At 54.2% G+C, this 16081-nt stretch overlaps 10 protein-coding genes across 10 annotated transcripts; 5 read left to right on the top strand and 5 right to left on the bottom strand.

Moving 5' to 3' along the window:
• Positions 1 to 688: 688 nt before the first annotated feature.
• Positions 689 to 2233, bottom strand: BAUCODRAFT_120961 (uncharacterized protein; the record flags this gene model as incomplete). Its single annotated transcript, XM_007676681.1, has 1 exon — positions 689 to 2233. The coding sequence occupies one exon, from the start codon at positions 2231 to 2233 to the stop codon at positions 689 to 691; it is 1545 nt and encodes a 514-aa protein (XP_007674871.1).
• A 376-nt stretch (positions 2234 to 2609) lies between these two features.
• BAUCODRAFT_411584 (uncharacterized protein) lies at positions 2610 to 4606 on the top strand. Its single transcript, XM_007676680.1, has one exon. It carries the CDS (start codon positions 2815 to 2817, stop codon positions 4543 to 4545), a length of 1731 nt encoding a protein of 576 aa, XP_007674870.1. The 5' UTR covers positions 2610 to 2814; the 3' UTR covers positions 4546 to 4606.
• A 61-nt stretch (positions 4607 to 4667) lies between these two features.
• Positions 4668 to 5885, bottom strand: BAUCODRAFT_22896 (uncharacterized protein; the record flags this gene model as incomplete). Its single annotated transcript, XM_007676107.1, has 4 exons — positions 4668 to 5292; positions 5351 to 5396; positions 5443 to 5796; positions 5849 to 5885. The coding sequence occupies 4 exons, from the start codon at positions 5883 to 5885 to the stop codon at positions 4668 to 4670; spliced, it is 1062 nt and encodes a 353-aa protein (XP_007674297.1).
• A 302-nt stretch (positions 5886 to 6187) lies between these two features.
• BAUCODRAFT_120958 (uncharacterized protein) lies at positions 6188 to 7157 on the bottom strand (the record flags this gene model as incomplete). The annotated part of the gene is made up of 2 exons (XM_007676679.1): positions 6188 to 6909; positions 6965 to 7157. 2 exons carry the CDS (start codon positions 7155 to 7157, stop codon positions 6188 to 6190), a joined length of 915 nt encoding a protein of 304 aa, XP_007674869.1.
• Positions 7158 to 8209: 1052 nt separating this feature from the next.
• Positions 8210 to 8938, top strand: BAUCODRAFT_32054 (uncharacterized protein). Its single transcript, XM_007676201.1, has 3 exons — positions 8210 to 8342; positions 8438 to 8609; positions 8672 to 8938. Exons 1-3 carry the CDS (start codon positions 8236 to 8238, stop codon positions 8732 to 8734), a joined length of 342 nt encoding a protein of 113 aa, XP_007674391.1. The 5' UTR covers positions 8210 to 8235; the 3' UTR covers positions 8735 to 8938.
• A 243-nt stretch (positions 8939 to 9181) lies between these two features.
• BAUCODRAFT_67235 (uncharacterized protein) lies at positions 9182 to 10246 on the top strand (the record flags this gene model as incomplete). The annotated part of the gene is made up of 1 exon (XM_007676467.1): positions 9182 to 10246. A coding segment is annotated over one exon (1065 nt), but the record flags the coding sequence as incomplete, so codon positions are not given.
• Positions 10247 to 10914: 668 nt separating this feature from the next.
• Positions 10915 to 13117, bottom strand: BAUCODRAFT_32053 (uncharacterized protein). The gene has a single exon (XM_007676200.1). It carries the CDS (start codon positions 12870 to 12872, stop codon positions 11316 to 11318), a length of 1557 nt encoding a protein of 518 aa, XP_007674390.1. The 5' UTR covers positions 12873 to 13117; the 3' UTR covers positions 10915 to 11315.
• A 163-nt stretch (positions 13118 to 13280) lies between these two features.
• On the top strand, positions 13281 to 14144 carry BAUCODRAFT_22893 (uncharacterized protein; the record flags this gene model as incomplete). The annotated part of the gene is made up of 1 exon (XM_007676106.1): positions 13281 to 14144. The coding sequence occupies one exon, from the start codon at positions 13281 to 13283 to the stop codon at positions 14142 to 14144; it is 864 nt and encodes a 287-aa protein (XP_007674296.1).
• Positions 14145 to 14639: 495 nt separating this feature from the next.
• On the top strand, positions 14640 to 15633 carry BAUCODRAFT_411595 (uncharacterized protein). Its single transcript, XM_007676678.1, has 2 exons — positions 14640 to 14720; positions 14772 to 15633. The coding sequence occupies exon 2, from the start codon at positions 14786 to 14788 to the stop codon at positions 15569 to 15571; it is 786 nt and encodes a 261-aa protein (XP_007674868.1). The 5' UTR covers positions 14640 to 14720; positions 14772 to 14785; the 3' UTR covers positions 15572 to 15633.
• BAUCODRAFT_411596 (uncharacterized protein) lies at positions 15634 to 15942 on the bottom strand. Its single transcript, XM_007676677.1, has one exon. It carries the CDS (start codon positions 15851 to 15853, stop codon positions 15695 to 15697), a length of 159 nt encoding a protein of 52 aa, XP_007674867.1. The 5' UTR covers positions 15854 to 15942; the 3' UTR covers positions 15634 to 15694.
• Between the last annotated feature and the right edge of the window lie 139 nt (positions 15943 to 16081).

The raw sequence follows: 16081 nt of genomic DNA, 5'->3' as shown, positions 1-16081 counted from the left end.
GGATCGAGACTCGTACGGTCGCGTAGATGAAAGTACAACATTGCAACGGAGCCATGTCGGTAACGATAACACAGCTGTGGAGCTTGAGCGTGCGACGTCACGACCTATGCAAGTTGACACACAAGCGGAGTGGTTTGACTACACAATGCCCGCCGTTCACGACACTCCAAGAGCCTACTCAACAAGCGGGAGGAGCTCCTCTGCCTCTGCGCGGCCCGACGGCGCAACAGTGTCGCAGCTTGTATGAGTCGAGACTAACACACGACGTCACTCCGCAATACGGCTACACTAGGGTTGCGAACGTAGCATGCGCTTCGACGGCAGTTTGACGGCAACGCAAGCCTTGGAGGGCAGGCATGGTGTGGATCGAGCGAAGATTGGCTCTTTCGAGATCTGGCATCGGACATTGAGAACAACCAATACGAGATGTGAGGGTTTCACGAAAGCACTTCCCGCAATACCTCGCCGTTGATGCAGTAGGCAGCAATGTCTGCTTCCGCCATTCCGCCGATGTCTCCGATCTCCACATCGTCGCTCAGTAAGCTGGGAGCCCCGAGAATCAAAGGATGTGAAGATGACACCCTGGTCTGGGTATAACTTGTCCACTGCAGAAAGTGGGTGGTGAACACTCTATACGCAAACAGTACATACCAACGCCATGCTAACACCACACCACTCCATCAAGCTTTCACCCTGTCCGACTGATCTTACATTTCCAGCCACTCTCTTGGCTCAACAGCGGTAAGCTGGCACCTAAACACCAACCCAACTCGTTGCCCTTGATCTTCTTCGCAATCTTCACCTCGCGATCAATCGGCATCTCGTACCCAGTATGCAACAGAGCAAGCATGAAATTCAGATCCAAGCACGTCTGTGGCTCACCAACAAGCTCGTCGACAGCTCCAGGTACAGACTCGAAAGCGGACCAGCCGTCATTCTCCGGACCCGAGCAGACCTGCGCCGTGAGGTCTTTCAGCTCCTGCAATGTAAATGACTCCGGCATACCGAGCGGTTGCGTGCGGTCATAGAAATATGAGAATAGGTAGATATCTTCTCTCGCGAACGTCTTCGACAGTGATGGCTGGTGTACGCCGTTGAAAGCGCAGGGAGTGAGGGCGCAGGTGGCGTCTTTCTTCAATGTCTTCTCAGCAAGCGCTCGACATTGAGCTGGCGCACCGGCCGCGGGACCTGTCATATTGACCGTGACTGTCTTGCCGAGAGGGTGGTTCTCCTCGAGGTTGACGTCCACGTTGCGGCTGATGCCGGGTTGGAAGCAGGGGTTGCTGATCGGTTCTGACAGCCATGACTTACTGGCATCGGTTGAATGCGCATCGTACAAGCCTTGCACAACCGTACGGTGAAGGTTGTTGCGTGCTTCCATCAGACCGTAGCCTAGGTATGAGTGCTGGTAGAGGTCAAAATCCCGACCACCGAAGCTGAGCGAATACTTGTGATCGCCCTCCGCCATCTTCTGCGGCATGCCACCGTTTGATGCCATAGGAAAGGTGGGCTGGAAGACGATCTGCGTGCTGCCGCCTCCGAGATCGAAGACGGCGGCCGTAGGCGTCTTGTCTGGGCCTCCAATCTTGCCCAGGAGATAGTTGGTCGTGATCCAGGCGTAGACACCTTCGTCCTTACCGTCCATGACCTCCACACCACCCTTGTCGGCGCTGACGACTGGGAATGGGTATACGGTCTCCAGCCTTTCGCGCACTGCTTTAAGAATAGCTTCACTCATTTCCGGTCCCAGCTTCCTCAACCCTGCGGTTGCCTTGACAGCCACTGGAGTGCAGCCCTGAAGTTTCTCTGGCACGTTCTTCACCGCAACATCCATGAGCACGTCCAGACTCTTGGCCGCACCCTCTGCATCACTCCTATAGCTGCTGAGTCCGCTGCCGCCCTCCTTCTTAGCAGTCATTTCGAACACTTCGTCTTCCAGCTCCGGCGTGGGCCCGCAGTTGTTGAAGCGATACACATGTATTCTGCTGCCAGTGCTTCCCGCATCTACCATCAGCGCATACTGCACCAAAGGCTTGTCTTTCGAGTAGCTCTTTGTACATCTCGACGTTGCTGTCGACAGGTCGGAAGCCACGTCGCCGCCTGGGAACTTGCCCGTGCCTGGGATGGATGCTGAAGGCGCATACTGACTGGGTAGGATGTAGTATACAATCAGAAGGACGAACGCAATCACGGCACCAGTCTTGATGTACCGCGACCGCTGGCCTTGATTCATCCACGCCGCTCGTACTTTGTCCTGCATTGAACTTCCGTGGCTGGGCTTCTCGTAAGAATAGGCCGTCTCACGCCTTGGTAGCGCGCTTGAGGACCGTCTACGTGGCCGTCCAGAAAGGCCAATGTACGACCAGACTGTGCTCTCTGGCGGGGTATTAACGTCGCTGGGCATGAAGCCTTGTGAAGCTCGATGCCTTGACGATCCAATCTCCGTCGCACAGGCCGAGACAAAAAGAAATGAGCGACAGAGAAGTTGCCGGCAGATGGCTAGCAGGACCGCATGCTTTCGAATAACAAGTCATGCTCAACAGCTTCGAGGGGCATCTCAAAGACCCCTTTTCGTGGCGCGCTCCGCCGCCAACACCATGGGTCGGTACGCTCTGCCCCTGCATTGCCACCGGAGCTGGCTCCGTTCAACAGATGAATACTCGTCACCATCAGTGCCTGAATGACAAAAACGTGTGCATATAAGGACGCGACCGTTCGTAATGGTCGATATCGGTTGTATAGATCCTTATAGGCCTTGAAACCGCCAGCAAACTTCACGCCAACCTCCATCTTGTCCCACCCAAGCTGCACAACATGGATATTGAACTCTACGTCTATGACTTGACACATGGCATGGCTCGCCAGTTTTCTCGCCAAATGTTGGGGATCTCGATCGACGCTGTGTTTCACACCTCCCTTGTATTTGGCGGCATCGAGTATTTCTTCGGCGCCGGCGTGCAGACGTCGTATGCAGGTTCAACTCATCATGGCCAGCCTATCGAGAAGATCCATATGGGAACGACACAGTTGCCGATGGAAGTCATCCTCGACTATCTCGAAAGTCTGAAGCAAATCTACACGCCGGAGTCGTACGATCTCTTTGCTCATAACTGCAACAATTTCACGAATGATTTCTCGATGTTCCTGGTCGGCAGAGGGATTCCGGATCATATCACCGGCCTGCCGAAGCGAGTTCTCGAGACACCGTTTGGGCAGATGCTCAAGTCACAGATTGATGCGAGCATGCGCTCTGTCACTCAAGCACCTGTGCCACCGCAGAATATCCCCACTGCCATGAACGGCAGGATGGGGCAGCCTGTTGCAATCAATGGCCAGCCCCAGCCAACGGCAGGGCGACACGGCAAAGTGATGCACGTTACACAAGCGAGTGCGCTCGACAAGCACATCGCCTCCTCGACCCGCCCGGCAGTCGTCGTTTTCTTCACGTCTTCCACTTGCGCGCCTTGCAAGCTAGCGTATCCCACCTTCGACCAATTAGCCGAACAACATGCCAATGCGCAGTTTGTCAAGGTCGATATCAACGAAGCCCGGGAGATTGGGTCGCGATACAGCATTCGTGCCACACCAACGTTCATGACCTTCTACAAGGGCACCAAGCAAGACGAATGGACTGGCGCGGATCCTTCGCTGCTGAAAGCCAACGTCGAGCGGTTGATATTGCAGGCATACCCGCCACATCCTCACTCCCATCTGAAAGTGCCTACCTTACAGTTTGGGAGTTTGAAGTCAGTCACTTACGGCAAGGTACCGCCCATGGACAAGCTGATGGTCAAACTTGGCGATGCTGCCAAATACCCCGAGATCGTTGCCCTTAGATCGTTCGTTGAGAGGCGGACTGCGGATCCGAGAGAGGCTACTCTGCCGAACCTACAATCTACCTCGCAAACCTTTGCCACAAAGGTGCTCTCGTTGCCGGTCGAGGTCCGCTTCGCAGCCGTCGACTTGCTCCGATGTGCTATGATTGATCCCCGTGTCACTGGCTTTCTGGCGGAAGACCATGGCTCTTCCACGGTACAGACCCTGGTCAAGCATGTCATTGAGCTCCCAGACTGCCCCCATAATCTCCGCCTGGTCACGATCCACCTCGCCTGCAACCTCTTCACATCTCACCTGTATGTCGGGCAGATACTGCGACCGGATGAAAGCTCGCTTGCATCACTTCTCATCCAACTTGTCAATGCTGCTTTGCTTGACTTTTCACACCCCACAACGAGAGTTGCCGCGTCATGGTTAGCTTTCAATCTGGCAGCTGGTAATTACCGCTCGCGCCTCGAAGAGTCTCGGGATGGATTGGCGGAAGAGCTGCAGGTCGAAATTGCAGCCTCGCTGCTGGAAGCTCTGCCACGCGAAGACAGTGAGGAGGCGGTAAAGGCGCAGCTTTCGGCTTTGGGGTATTTGGTGTACTTTGCGCCGGTCGACGGTGAGGTCATGGACTTGTGCAGGGCGTTGGATGCTAAGACGGTTGTACAGTCGCTAAAAAAGCACGTTGATCTGGGAAAGGAAGTAACAAGCTTGTTGGACTGAATGCTGCTTGACGACCTGCAAAGTGTAGTTTACAGCTAAAGCGATCCCTGTCGCCGGTACGACGGCTTTGATATCTGACGAAGCCATACACTGCGAGAGTGCTGGTACAAGAAGGCAGACCACTATTGGTACTTCAGCTCGATTGGTTGCCCACCCTTCTCGCCACTTGTCAACATCGCTTCCAGCACCTCAAGATCAGCTAATGCTTGTTCTGGCAGTTGCCGTGGTTCTTGTTTCCCGGAGACGAGGCTCTCTGCCCACGCGAAGACTTCTTGCTTCACACCGCCCTGCTCGTCAGGCTTCTCAACAACCTCCTCGTCGCCGTCTTTCGGGTTGATGGTGACTTTCTGCCCCGACACAGTCACGCTACCATTCTCGCATGCAACACTCCACTCGCCGCCCTTGAACGTCGTGCCAAAAGATGCGGAGAAGTTACCCGTTGACCCATTCGCCAGCTTGAACACAGCATCCACTGTGTCGATGGGCAGCAGGTAAGGTTGCAACTGCGTCGTGAAGCCACTCGCCTTGACCACCTTCGCCTCCTCACCGAGTAGCAACCGCATGCCTGCCATGAAGTGGACGCCGCCGTCCAGGAGAAAGCCACCTTGATACTCTGGCTTCTTTCTCCACTCGGTCTCGAGGTACTTCATGCCCGGCTGAATGCTTGCACTGACCTTCACTCGGCAGCCGATGACCTTACCAAAAGAACGGGCCTTCTCGGCACCGAAAAGAAAGGAGTTGTAGTACCTAGTACAATCAGCATGGTCTCAGCGGTGCGCAGGGCGCTAGACGTCGCTCTAATTACCGCCACTGCTCCGCTACGCCTGACGAGCCATGGGTGAGGAAGTCAGCTATCATGCAGACAATCTGGGGGCCATTGAACATCGCTCTGCTCACCGAAGGTAACTTTCTTGGTGTCAATGTTGTCGTGGTACCATTTAAGCAACTCTAGCCCGGAAGCGACATCCTTGGCCAGCGGCTTTTCCGCGAAAACATGCTTGCCTGCGCTTAGAGCCTGCTTGATGAAGTCTGGTTGTACGGGAATGGGTAGTGCAATGATGACCGATTGAACGTCATCTCTCGAGAGCAGCTCTTTGTAGCTACGTTCGGAGTCATCCGAGTAGAGATCAACATTTGCGAGTCCTTCAGAGACGCCTTTCGCCGACTTTAGAGATCGTGAGTATATGGCCTTTAACTCGAGATGTTCGCAGGCTTGCACTGCTGGTAGATGCTCTTCCTTGACAAAAATGCCTGCTGTTGTCAGTGTGACGACGTCGGGCGGCCACACTTTGTAATCACTTACCGCTCCCTATGAGGGCGACTCCAACCTTGCCAGTCATCGTACACAGTTTTGGTAAGGTTGAAACTAACAATGTGAAAGGAAAGGTTTAAGCTGCATATCGTGAACAACGGTCACGCTCAGGATTGACGTAGAGTACCTTCCCATTTGGGGCAACGTCATCACATTAGCCGACAGTTGCATGGGCGAAGCACAACGGTTATTGCACATTTAATGTTGTACTGCATAGGGTACTTCGACAACGTAAACAATGATATATCGTCAATTCGTGCTTGATCATGCTGTTGTCTGTCTAAACTGCTCACACGATGCCCTGCATCTAGATATTCTCTCCTTCGTTCGTCACCGTGGGGCCAGGACCGGAAATGATGCTTTATTCTTCAGACTTGGCCATTTCGCAATGGTGGGCTTAGGCAATGGGGGACACTCCTCATCGATGCGCCACGGGCGGCTTCGAACCCAGCTTCTGACGCCGAGGAAGCGCGACAAGCTTGAGATCGAGGAGTGAAGACTTGGCGCATATACTCGAGGCGTTGGTGGAGCCTGCGAGTTGGTCCAGCTCCAGCGATCAGGTGATACTATATCGCGCTCGCCATTCGCCAGATCCACATTTGACTCGCGGATTCCGACGCGGAAGTCGGACTTGGTTGTGTCTTTGCTGGACGATGTCTGCACTTTTGAACGCCCTCTGTCGAAACCGGTCAACACCCTTTCCGGCTTCCGTAAGTGCGTCTCAGACGCCGTGGTCGACTTTGTCACGGCATGTCGAGTGTTGTCGCATGTGGTGGGATCGGACGTCGTCAGTGTCAAGTGCTTCAATGGGGGTAAAAGCGGAGCTTCATGAGGCGGTCGTGCAAGGTGAACATGAGATGGGTGCCTTGAAGAATCCACCGAGTATCGTATCTCTCGATGTATTGGTAACGCTGTCAGTCCCTTGTTTTGCGGCCGAGGGCTTAGTAGGATCTCGCTGGGCTCATGTCGCCGGAAACAAATAATTTCATGGACCGTTGTGCCTTGAAGCCACCGGTAGAGGCTATAGAGTACAAGAGCTAAGACAAAGAACCCTATTCTTGAGTGGTCAATGAGAGTCTGAATGCCAACGATCTAGCTTACACGTACCAAGGATTGCGGTAGGGATGGCGACTTGCTTTACGTGCTGTGACAGCTCGGCACCGCGATGCGCGATGTGCGTCGAAGCCACAAATGATGTCGCAGCGGAAGAAGGAAAATCGGTAGTGGTCGTTGCAGCACTGCTCGGCGGTGCGGTTGAGGTCACTGGAGAGCCCGTTGGAGGCAGAAGCTCCGTCGCCATCGCAAGGGAGGCTGCCAGTTCCGGACCGGTGCCAGCGTTTGCGAGTATATCGCGCTGTTCTGATGCAGTGTTGGGTACCTATATCAGTAACAAGGCCTTCGTTTTGGGCACGTGAGCTTTCAAGAGAGCGCGAGAAGTGATACGAGGAATCGAAAGCTGCCAGGCTTGTGAAGCAACAATACGGAAAGGTGATAAACACAAAAGAAAGTGCAGAACGGCCTTCAGCAACAAGTATCGTGCTATAAGTTAGTAACAGGATGCATCCTCTCCCGCAGAGCAGAAACACAAAGCTCGAAGTTACCTTCGGTTCCAACGATTGCGACAGAACATCCCGCGGCGGATATGATAGCAGGGTGGCTGTCTGTCCAAAGGCCAGTGAGGTACAAAGCCACTTCCAGCATCGACCTGAGCTCTATCACACCTAGCGCGTCGGTTGCCTCTGCAGTTGCTCTGGTCGCCTTGCCGAAAGCCTGGTCAAATGCAAAGTTGGGAGGGTCATCCTGGCCTTGAAACTTAACCGTCTCGCTCAACAAGGCATGTTTGGGTTGGTGTGTTTAGCGAGGGAGGTTAGTGTGAAACGGAGACCTTGCTCAGTGATCTCCCGGCAGCTGCCGTGCCGGCGACGCATGGTCGCACGTTTCAGTAGCTCTTGGTTTTCGGCACTGTGACCGCCAGCTTCCTGTGGCGTAGTCTTAAAAGTGACTGCCGAAAGTGTCCGGTAGAGGCACCGCCGGGCAAGGTTTACGGTCGAGCAATTACTGGGCCGCTCTGATAACAGCCAGGATCTTGCGGCTGCGGGCTCATGAGCTTGCAACGCGCCCATCTCGAGGAACGTCTTGAGGTTGCTAAGCAGGCATTATGAAGCCACAAATAGCTCGCTTTAGCTTCGCTTGTGTTACCGAACTGAGGTTGGCGATTAATGCTTGTCTGGCTTCCAGTTGTCGGGCGCGGTGACTTCGGCCACTCTCGGGATACAGCGTGCCATAGGGTTAGGGTTCCCTTGATGCTCGCCTCCGACTTTGCGAGGCACAAGCAGCACATCATTCTATCTTGTCTCCAATTCAGGTCGCTGTTCATCATGGCGCAGTTCCGTGCAAGGAAGCTTGATCTGGGCTGTTTCGTCAACATCAAAATCATCCGAGATCATACCAAGCGGAAAGTGTTCGAGGAGCATGAACCGGAAAGGTAAGCTTCGTTATTTCAATAACAGCAGCATCCTGGTGTTCACTATTTGTTTGCCGCCTCTCCATGGGTGAGGATGTTGACAGTAGGCACGGCAGACAAGCACTTAGATACCTGGTGCGGAATACGTCCTTACCACAACGAACGAGAGCCCAGGCGCAACTGCAATTGACCCAAATGCACCCCTACACAAGCCCGACCAAGATCAAGAACCGGTGTATTATGGGGGGCAAAGGCAGGGGAGTCTCAAGAGCCTTCAGAATGGCGAGGGTATGTTGTGGTTGTCTTTAACACTATGATTTATCGCAATGAAGCGACCTGATATTGCGCAGTTCCAATTCCGCATGAATGCGCTTGCGGGCAGGTTACCTGGTGTGAAGAAAGCGAGCTGGTAAACATTGGGAAGCGTAGGGATTGACGCTGTTGCATAGCGCCGGCGTTAGCTCGATGGGTTGGATGGGATTCTGGACGACGGTTGTACGAGTATGAGCCGGGCCGCTCGAGCAAGCCTATATGGAGATATGGTGAGAAGGCAAAGCAGCACACAGCGTATGGCCGTGGCCTCAGCTCTGGATATCCACAGTAATTGCGTTCATACGAGACTGCAACAATCACGTGTAGGGGTAGGTTGCTGTAGCTTCAGCGCTCACCTCTATCTGTACCTTAGATGCTCTGCTTGCTTTGACGTGCTTTCCTGCAAGCTCCGCCTCCTCGCGCCTTCCCCCTTCAGCAGACGCAGACAGCGGAGCGGAGCCGGCGAACCTTCCTCGGCACGACTTCTTCACCACATAAATTCTGATCTCTTAGAAGCATAACGTATAAAACAATCAACAAGACCGGCCATGTTCCGGCGCAGAGACAACAACCTGCCACGAGATCCTAAGTGGCCCGCCGACTTTCAAGCACTTGGTTTTCATGTCAATGAGCCGTGCCAGATCGTCAAGATGTCGGTCACTGAGGGCGCCGCTGCCGAATACTTCGACTTCTTCCATTCGGACAATGAGCGCAGCAACCAGACTCGCAAAGAAGCGATTCACGAGTGCGCTCGCGGTGCCGTAGTGTTAAAATTGGCTGAAGTGGGTGTCAAGCCGCTCCATCTCGCCATGGAGACATTCGAGGAACAGATGCCGGAGATGCCGCACGTGACCATTTTAGCCACTGAGCTGGACGCACTGAAAGGTAGGAAGGACGTCATCGTTGTCGTTAATGAAAGCACGCAGGATCTGGGGATTTGGGCGTACCGTCTCCTGATGAGGGAAGGTGGCATTGACGAGGGGTCTGCGGTGGGTTTGATGAAGAATCTGCGCGGATGGGATACGAGCGAGGTATCTGGCGTGTCATTGAGCTGCCTCGATGCGATGAATGCTGGTGTTCAGCCAATGCCCCTGAAGCGTGGTGAAGCGGTAAAGGTAACGAGTCCTGGGGAAGTTCCAGGTATCATCATCCTGAACCCAGGTGCACTAATCTACAGCCACGAACTCAACAAGACCTTCACGTTGCAGTCGTGGCTCGCGCGCCCGAAGCCAAGTGCTGTCCACGACCACATACGTATTGACCCAGTGCATAACTACGTTGAAGGCCATAAGACCCCGGAAGCGCACGTACGCACCGTGTTCGACACAGTCATCCCGTACATCACCCGCGCTGATGTCAGACTGCACATCATCGGCATCAGTGACGGCGCCGAGGCCGTCCTGAAATTTCTCGATGCTAAGTTCGCCACCGACGGAGACGGTGAGCTCAGCAAGCAGCTTGAGGCCGTAGCCCTCATTCAGCCCACGCACAAGCCGACAGACCTGAAGTGCGAAAAGTTGAGTAGCTTTCTCGCGGCGCAAGGCGGCAGGGCAAAGGCCTGGGTCCTCTCTGGAAAGCCGAAGGGGCAGTTGCTCGCCGTACCAGCATTTGGCGGCCTTCCGTCAGTCGTCGACCTGATAGACTCCATGCAGCAGCTTCCCACAGATCAGAACCAAGAGGCAAAAGAAACGGCGCAAGATGGCAAGGCCTCAGACGATGATCCAAACAGGACGCCAAAGCGCCGACTTTCAAACGACCGTGCAAGTGAAGGCTCAGAGTCCAGCACGAGCACACCAATTCCCATCAAGAAGTCAGCAATTCGAGATCGTCATGATTCAACGAACTCACTCACGCACGGCAGTAGCGGTGCAAGCCATGCTAGCTTGCGAAGTCTAGAAAGCAAGGCCAGCAGTCTCGGCAGAGCCTCTTCCTACTCCTTTCCGAAGAGCGCCTCTCAGCTTCAAGACAGTGTCGCAAGCGTCGCAAGCCTTGCGGTCTCACCAGATACCCCGGGCTTGGACTCTTCCGTCGGCGATCTAGCAAATTCAACAAGCGATCTAGCAAATTCAACAAGCGATCTCGCACACTCAACCGCAAGTCTGAGTCGGTCGCAGTACGAGGGCATGATGCTATCCAAGACATCATACGATCCTGAAGCGTACAACGACCCTGTGAGCTGTCCCACATTCAGCTCCGGCACCGACAATGGCGTGGTGGAGTGCATCTTTCCCGTCGTGATGGACGACGTATTGAAATTGTTCCGCGACTGGAAGAACGATGCGGAGGAGATGCAGCGAGAAGAATAGGTGGCAAAGTCGAAGCTCGCAGGGTTCGTGCACGCCCCTTGCGTTACTAGGCATTGCGGACCTTTCTTGTAACCTTCAGCCAGTCGACCCTGCGGCGTCCAGGCATTCGGCAATGGCACTACATTTCCGGACCACGAGCAATTTTCACCTCAGTAAAAGGCCATCGGTGGGAGGACCTTGTAGCTAAGTGTAATAAGCGAGGTGACCAGAAAGGCAATCGCATAGCTCCTTGACTACTGTCGGCAATGCCGCGTCCAGAAGCTTGTGTGTACTGCTATAAATACATAGTCGACAGTGCGGCCAGCAAAGTCCACGGATACTACATGCCTTGAGCAACGCGTGAACGAGCTGTTTGTCGGTCAATACAACCTAGCACTCAAGTCTCAGCATTCAGATCCCTCTCCATCGGCACAGCATCCCGCGCCTCCCTATTCGTCATCAACGCCTTCCCAAGGACAGTCTGCATGATCGCATAGTTAACTACACACTTAATTCCCAGCTCCTCCCCGCGTCGCACGATATATCCATTAATGTAATCAATCTCCGTTCGTCTCCCCGCCCTCACATCCGCAAGCATAGACGAGATATTGTCTTGCGTCCTGTTCGCCACACCCACGACCAAGTGCTCCAGCCTCTCGGCGCTGAAGCGCTGATTGACGTTGGGGATGTTCTGCAGCTCCGGAAGACTTCGCATGACCAGGCTAGTTTCAGCGAGCAACATCCGCATCGTCCGGGTCAAGGCGAGATTGTAAAGCAGGCTACCATTGCGGGCATCTAGCACCGCAGTAAGCGGATTTAGCACGCTGTTGACCGCCAGCTTTTCAAGTTGTTGCTGCAATAACTCCGTGGGAGTAAAACCGACGGCACAAAGCACTGGCGTTCGGGTCAAGGCTCGCATGAGATAGCGTGTGGTTGGTGACAGCTCAGCACCCCAGTTCTTGCCTTCTGAAGGTGTGGATGACTGCTGGAATCCTGCCTTTGGTAACGGGCTCAACGCAATAGTACCGTGTCCAGCATGGATAGCGAAGAAGGGATCGCGATCGGCAATGTGAGGTGGCGTATTTGCCCCGTGAGTGATGACGCCTTGGATGTAGTTTGGGCGGGTGGCGATATCTGGGAACAGCTTGTCGTTCATTTCGTCGACGATGCCTAAGCCATTTTGGAGGAAGCAGATCGTACTAGTTTGATTCAAGCGGTGAGCGATGGCGGAGAGAGCGGCTATGGTTTGAGGCGCCTTGACCGTGACGATAAGGTTGTCGATTGCGGAGGAGGAGATGGCGCGGGCGGCTTGGGGGTATCTTTGGTAATATCTGTGCGGTTTGGCAGGCGTTGAGGAAGTCCTTTCTGAGGGGTTTCTGGCATCTGGCGCAGTAGTCCGCGGATCTTTCAAGCCGGCTTGACTTGCAACCCGCTCCTCAGCTTCCTGCTGCTGCAAAGCTTTCATCTGCTCGGCTACTTCGTGTGGTCTGCCTTCCTCACCGGCCAAATCATAGACATCAGGGCTAGTCTTCGAAAGGGTCACGCCATGCTGCTGTCGTACCTCAGCCATAAGCTCAACATCGAAGCCGCCTCTGGCGACTTTGATATTCTCGTCGTTACCATCCTGGATCGTGATGACCTTCTTGCCCTTCTGCCACGCTTCGAGCAAACGGTACCGATGAAGAATAAGAGTGATAGGTGGCGGATTCGGAACGCCACGCAAGGAATGGGCGACAAGCTTGCCGATTGCGCCAGTGCCGAGCAGATGAATGCGAGTGCGATCGCCTATCTCGTCAGGTCGCGTTGCGTACCGGCTCCCAGCAGATTCAGGTGGGTTCGCCTGGCTTGCCTTTCCAGCGTCAATGCCCAAGACATCGTTAGGGTTGTCCATGCCGCCATCCTTGTCCCGCACTTCGTCCCACGTAGGCTTCCCGCCCGTCGTCTGCGCCTCCATAGCGCTATCCTGCCTGTTCCACCAAGAGTATCGTACAGCCTGTGAGATCGCAATGGCCACCCGGCCCGCATCAAGGCTACCGCTGCTGCAGCATCTTCCTTTGGTCCGCAGTATCCGGCGCGGGAGGTGGTAGACTGACGTGAAAGGCAGGATTGGTTACGCTATGCTGCGAAGCATATCATAGTGGTGCAGAGAGTTCAGACACTCCGTTGGACCCTTAATATTGTACAGATGGAGGATGGCACGTGTGGACAAGTAGAGTCTCTTCGTCATGCACCCGCAAACTGCAAGCTTCGGGAAAGATCTCCGCAGTCTGCAGGATCCATTGACTTGGCACTCAAAGTGAACTTCACGTCTCGGACAACTTCTATTCTAGGTTGTAGTCACGTGCGCTCAAATACAACAACAATGCCTGGCAAAACATCTCTACAAGCATTTAAGCAGCTTCTTAGCCTGCCAAGTTCCGTACGGCGGCGAACTTTCTCTGTGCTTCATCGACCGCCACCCAACTATCCCGGCCATGTCCCACTTACCTTGCTTGAACGTGGCGGCCTAGCAATCGGTTCTGCCTTTGGCTCCCTTCGAAACCCGTACCGACACGATCTAATCGCTGCTCTCGGCGAGGCGACAGCGAAACCGTACTTCGTCTCCCGCTTGCGACGAGCAATGCTGGAGAACCCAACCGGCCGCCGCATTCTCCGCGACAAGCCCAGAATCACCAGCCAGAGCATGAGTCTTGAGAGGCTTCGTCAGCTACCTGCCAACACTGTCGGGCATGCTTATGCCGCATGGCTGGACCGCGAAGGCGTTACTCCCGACACTCGGGATTCTGTACGCTACATTGACGATCCGGAGGAAGCCTACGTCATGCAGCGATATCGCGAAACACATGACTTCACTCACGCCATCACTGGATTACCCGTGATTATTGAAGGCGAGCTCGCGGTGAAAGCTTTTGAGTTCGCGAACACGCTCCTCCCAATGACCGCGCTTTCACTTGTGGCGATTGTGAGGCTGAAGCCGGTAGAGCGAAAGCGATTCTTCGAAGTGTACGGACCATGGGCGATCAGCAACGGTCTAAAGGCGGAGGAGGTAATCAACGTCTACTGGGAGGAGGAGCTCGAGACGGATGTCGATGTTCTTCGTCAACGCCTGGGCATTGAGACGCCGCCTGATTTACGTGAGCTGCGGAAGAAGCTGCGAGATCAGATGAAGGCTGAGAAGGCTGCTAAGGATGCTAGAGAGAGGCTTGGCGCTACTACTGGGGTGTGAGAAGTGAAGCCAAATCCCTCGAACGGAAATCATATGACCTGGCAAGGTCCAGGCGAAGTGACTCACTTTGCCTCCGTCCTTGAAGTGAGGCCAGCTGGGACCAGCCGGAAGCCGCTAAACGAGTGATATAGCACGCATCCGCGATCCTCCAATCCTTTCACTATGTAACAAACCCGTGGACAACATTGCTCGCTGCGCTACAGATGCTCTCTCGGTCCGCATGCAATGCAGGGTGCAATGCTGGCTGCAGGCAATTAGCATGCTGTTACGCCACATCTACCCGCCTGAATGTCAATTTCTCGAAGTGAGCACAGCCCACTCCGTACTTCACCTTGACCATGCATGCTTCCTGCAGCAGTTACGGGTACTGGTTAGTACGTTGCAAGGGTATAAAAACTGAAGAGCCTTCGCATCGTCGCCACTCTACCGTTTGTCATTTGACATTGCGGCTCGCACAGCCTGCAACTCCACGCTCTACGCTGCGAGTACTCTAGCACTTGCTGGTTAGCGACATCGAAACGCAGTCTACTCAAGGACCTAGTACGACGGCTGGAAAGGCCATTGGCCCTTGTCGCTGTATGTTACCTTATAACGTGCTCTACTAGGATGAGCTGACTCTAACACCAGATTACTTGAACGCAATGCTTCGAATCGCTACCTGCTTCATGCTTGCCGTACTCGTCTCTGCGGCCGCTTCTGCTTCTACCAAGGAGGGGCAGGAGATTTTCAATACGTCTGCTATCGCGCTGTTCGACGGAGTGACGTTACTAGCATCGGACTTGAAGTCCTTAAATGACTCAGTCACCGTCCTTGAAGCTATTCGTCCTACGTTCGTCTTGCTTAGAAACCCGGCCTGCGAGTACGGCTTTACTTGGGTAGATGGTCCTGACATTCGCAACGCACTCACGCACCTGGATGCTGCCCTTAACGCTCTGACAGACCAGTCCGGTCAGTCTCATCCTGTGGTCAAAGTACGGAAGCTCGACGGTAGTGTCTGCTCTACGGCCTTCGACATCTTGACCACGGCATTTGCAATCCACGCAGAATGGTCCAGGGACCTCGTCGAGAGTTCAAAGGAGAACGTCGCTAGCGCAGCGGAACTAGACTTACCCGCAACCAAGTTCTACAAACTCACGCTCATGCATCCGGGTGGCGAGCACTACAAGTACCTTACAGCAGTCAATGGACTCCTACAGTTAACCGATAAGCATAGCAAGCTCCTAGCGCGGTACAAGAAGAGTGTTGTAAATTTGCTTGCGCGTGCGCGTGCGGATCTGGCATTGTATGAGAATAAAGGCTGCGTCGTGCATCAAGGCCCAATGAGCACAGATCTGCGACTACGATCAGTCCAGATGGGCGCGACCGGCGATCAGAGTGCGATAACCGGGCTAATTGCGGCCAGGAAAACCGACGTGCGGCGCAAGTAGCGTAGATGATCACTCGAGGTGTTATTCTTCGTCGTCATATATCCTAGCGGCCTCGCTACGGTACTGCTCTCGCGGAGAAAAGTAAGGCTGGCTACTAAGGAGCGAGAGGCTACTCAGTTTCTTCTAAGCAAGCTCCCCAACAGAAGGACGGGTGGCGGAAGGCTTCGATAGCTGCTGGCGTATACGTCGTTGAACGTTGCCAGCTTCATTAAGCACACCAAAGGCGGCGCTCTTGAAGGTGTTTTCTGAGTTGCTTCTCATCTGCTCCGACAGTCGCCTCATCCACTTCAGCGCATGTATCAAATCCTCTCCCACCTATTGCCCGGTCAAAATACTTGTATAAACGACAGTACGATTTCTCGCCACTTCATACTAGACCTTATAACTTTCTGGGAAACCTGTACCGGGCACGAGGTAAGAGCAGTATAGCAAGACGGCTAAGAACGGACGGGCTTGTGTTATGCCGGTGCATGTTGCCTGTCGCTATCGGACCTGCATCGTTATAAATCA

This window comes from Baudoinia panamericana (genome assembly GCF_000338955.1).
Source record: "Baudoinia panamericana UAMH 10762 unplaced genomic scaffold BAUCOscaffold_4, whole genome shotgun sequence".
NCBI lineage: Eukaryota > Fungi > Ascomycota > Dothideomycetes > Mycosphaerellales > Teratosphaeriaceae > Baudoinia > Baudoinia panamericana.
This window is presented reverse-complemented; position numbering and strand designations above follow the sequence as displayed.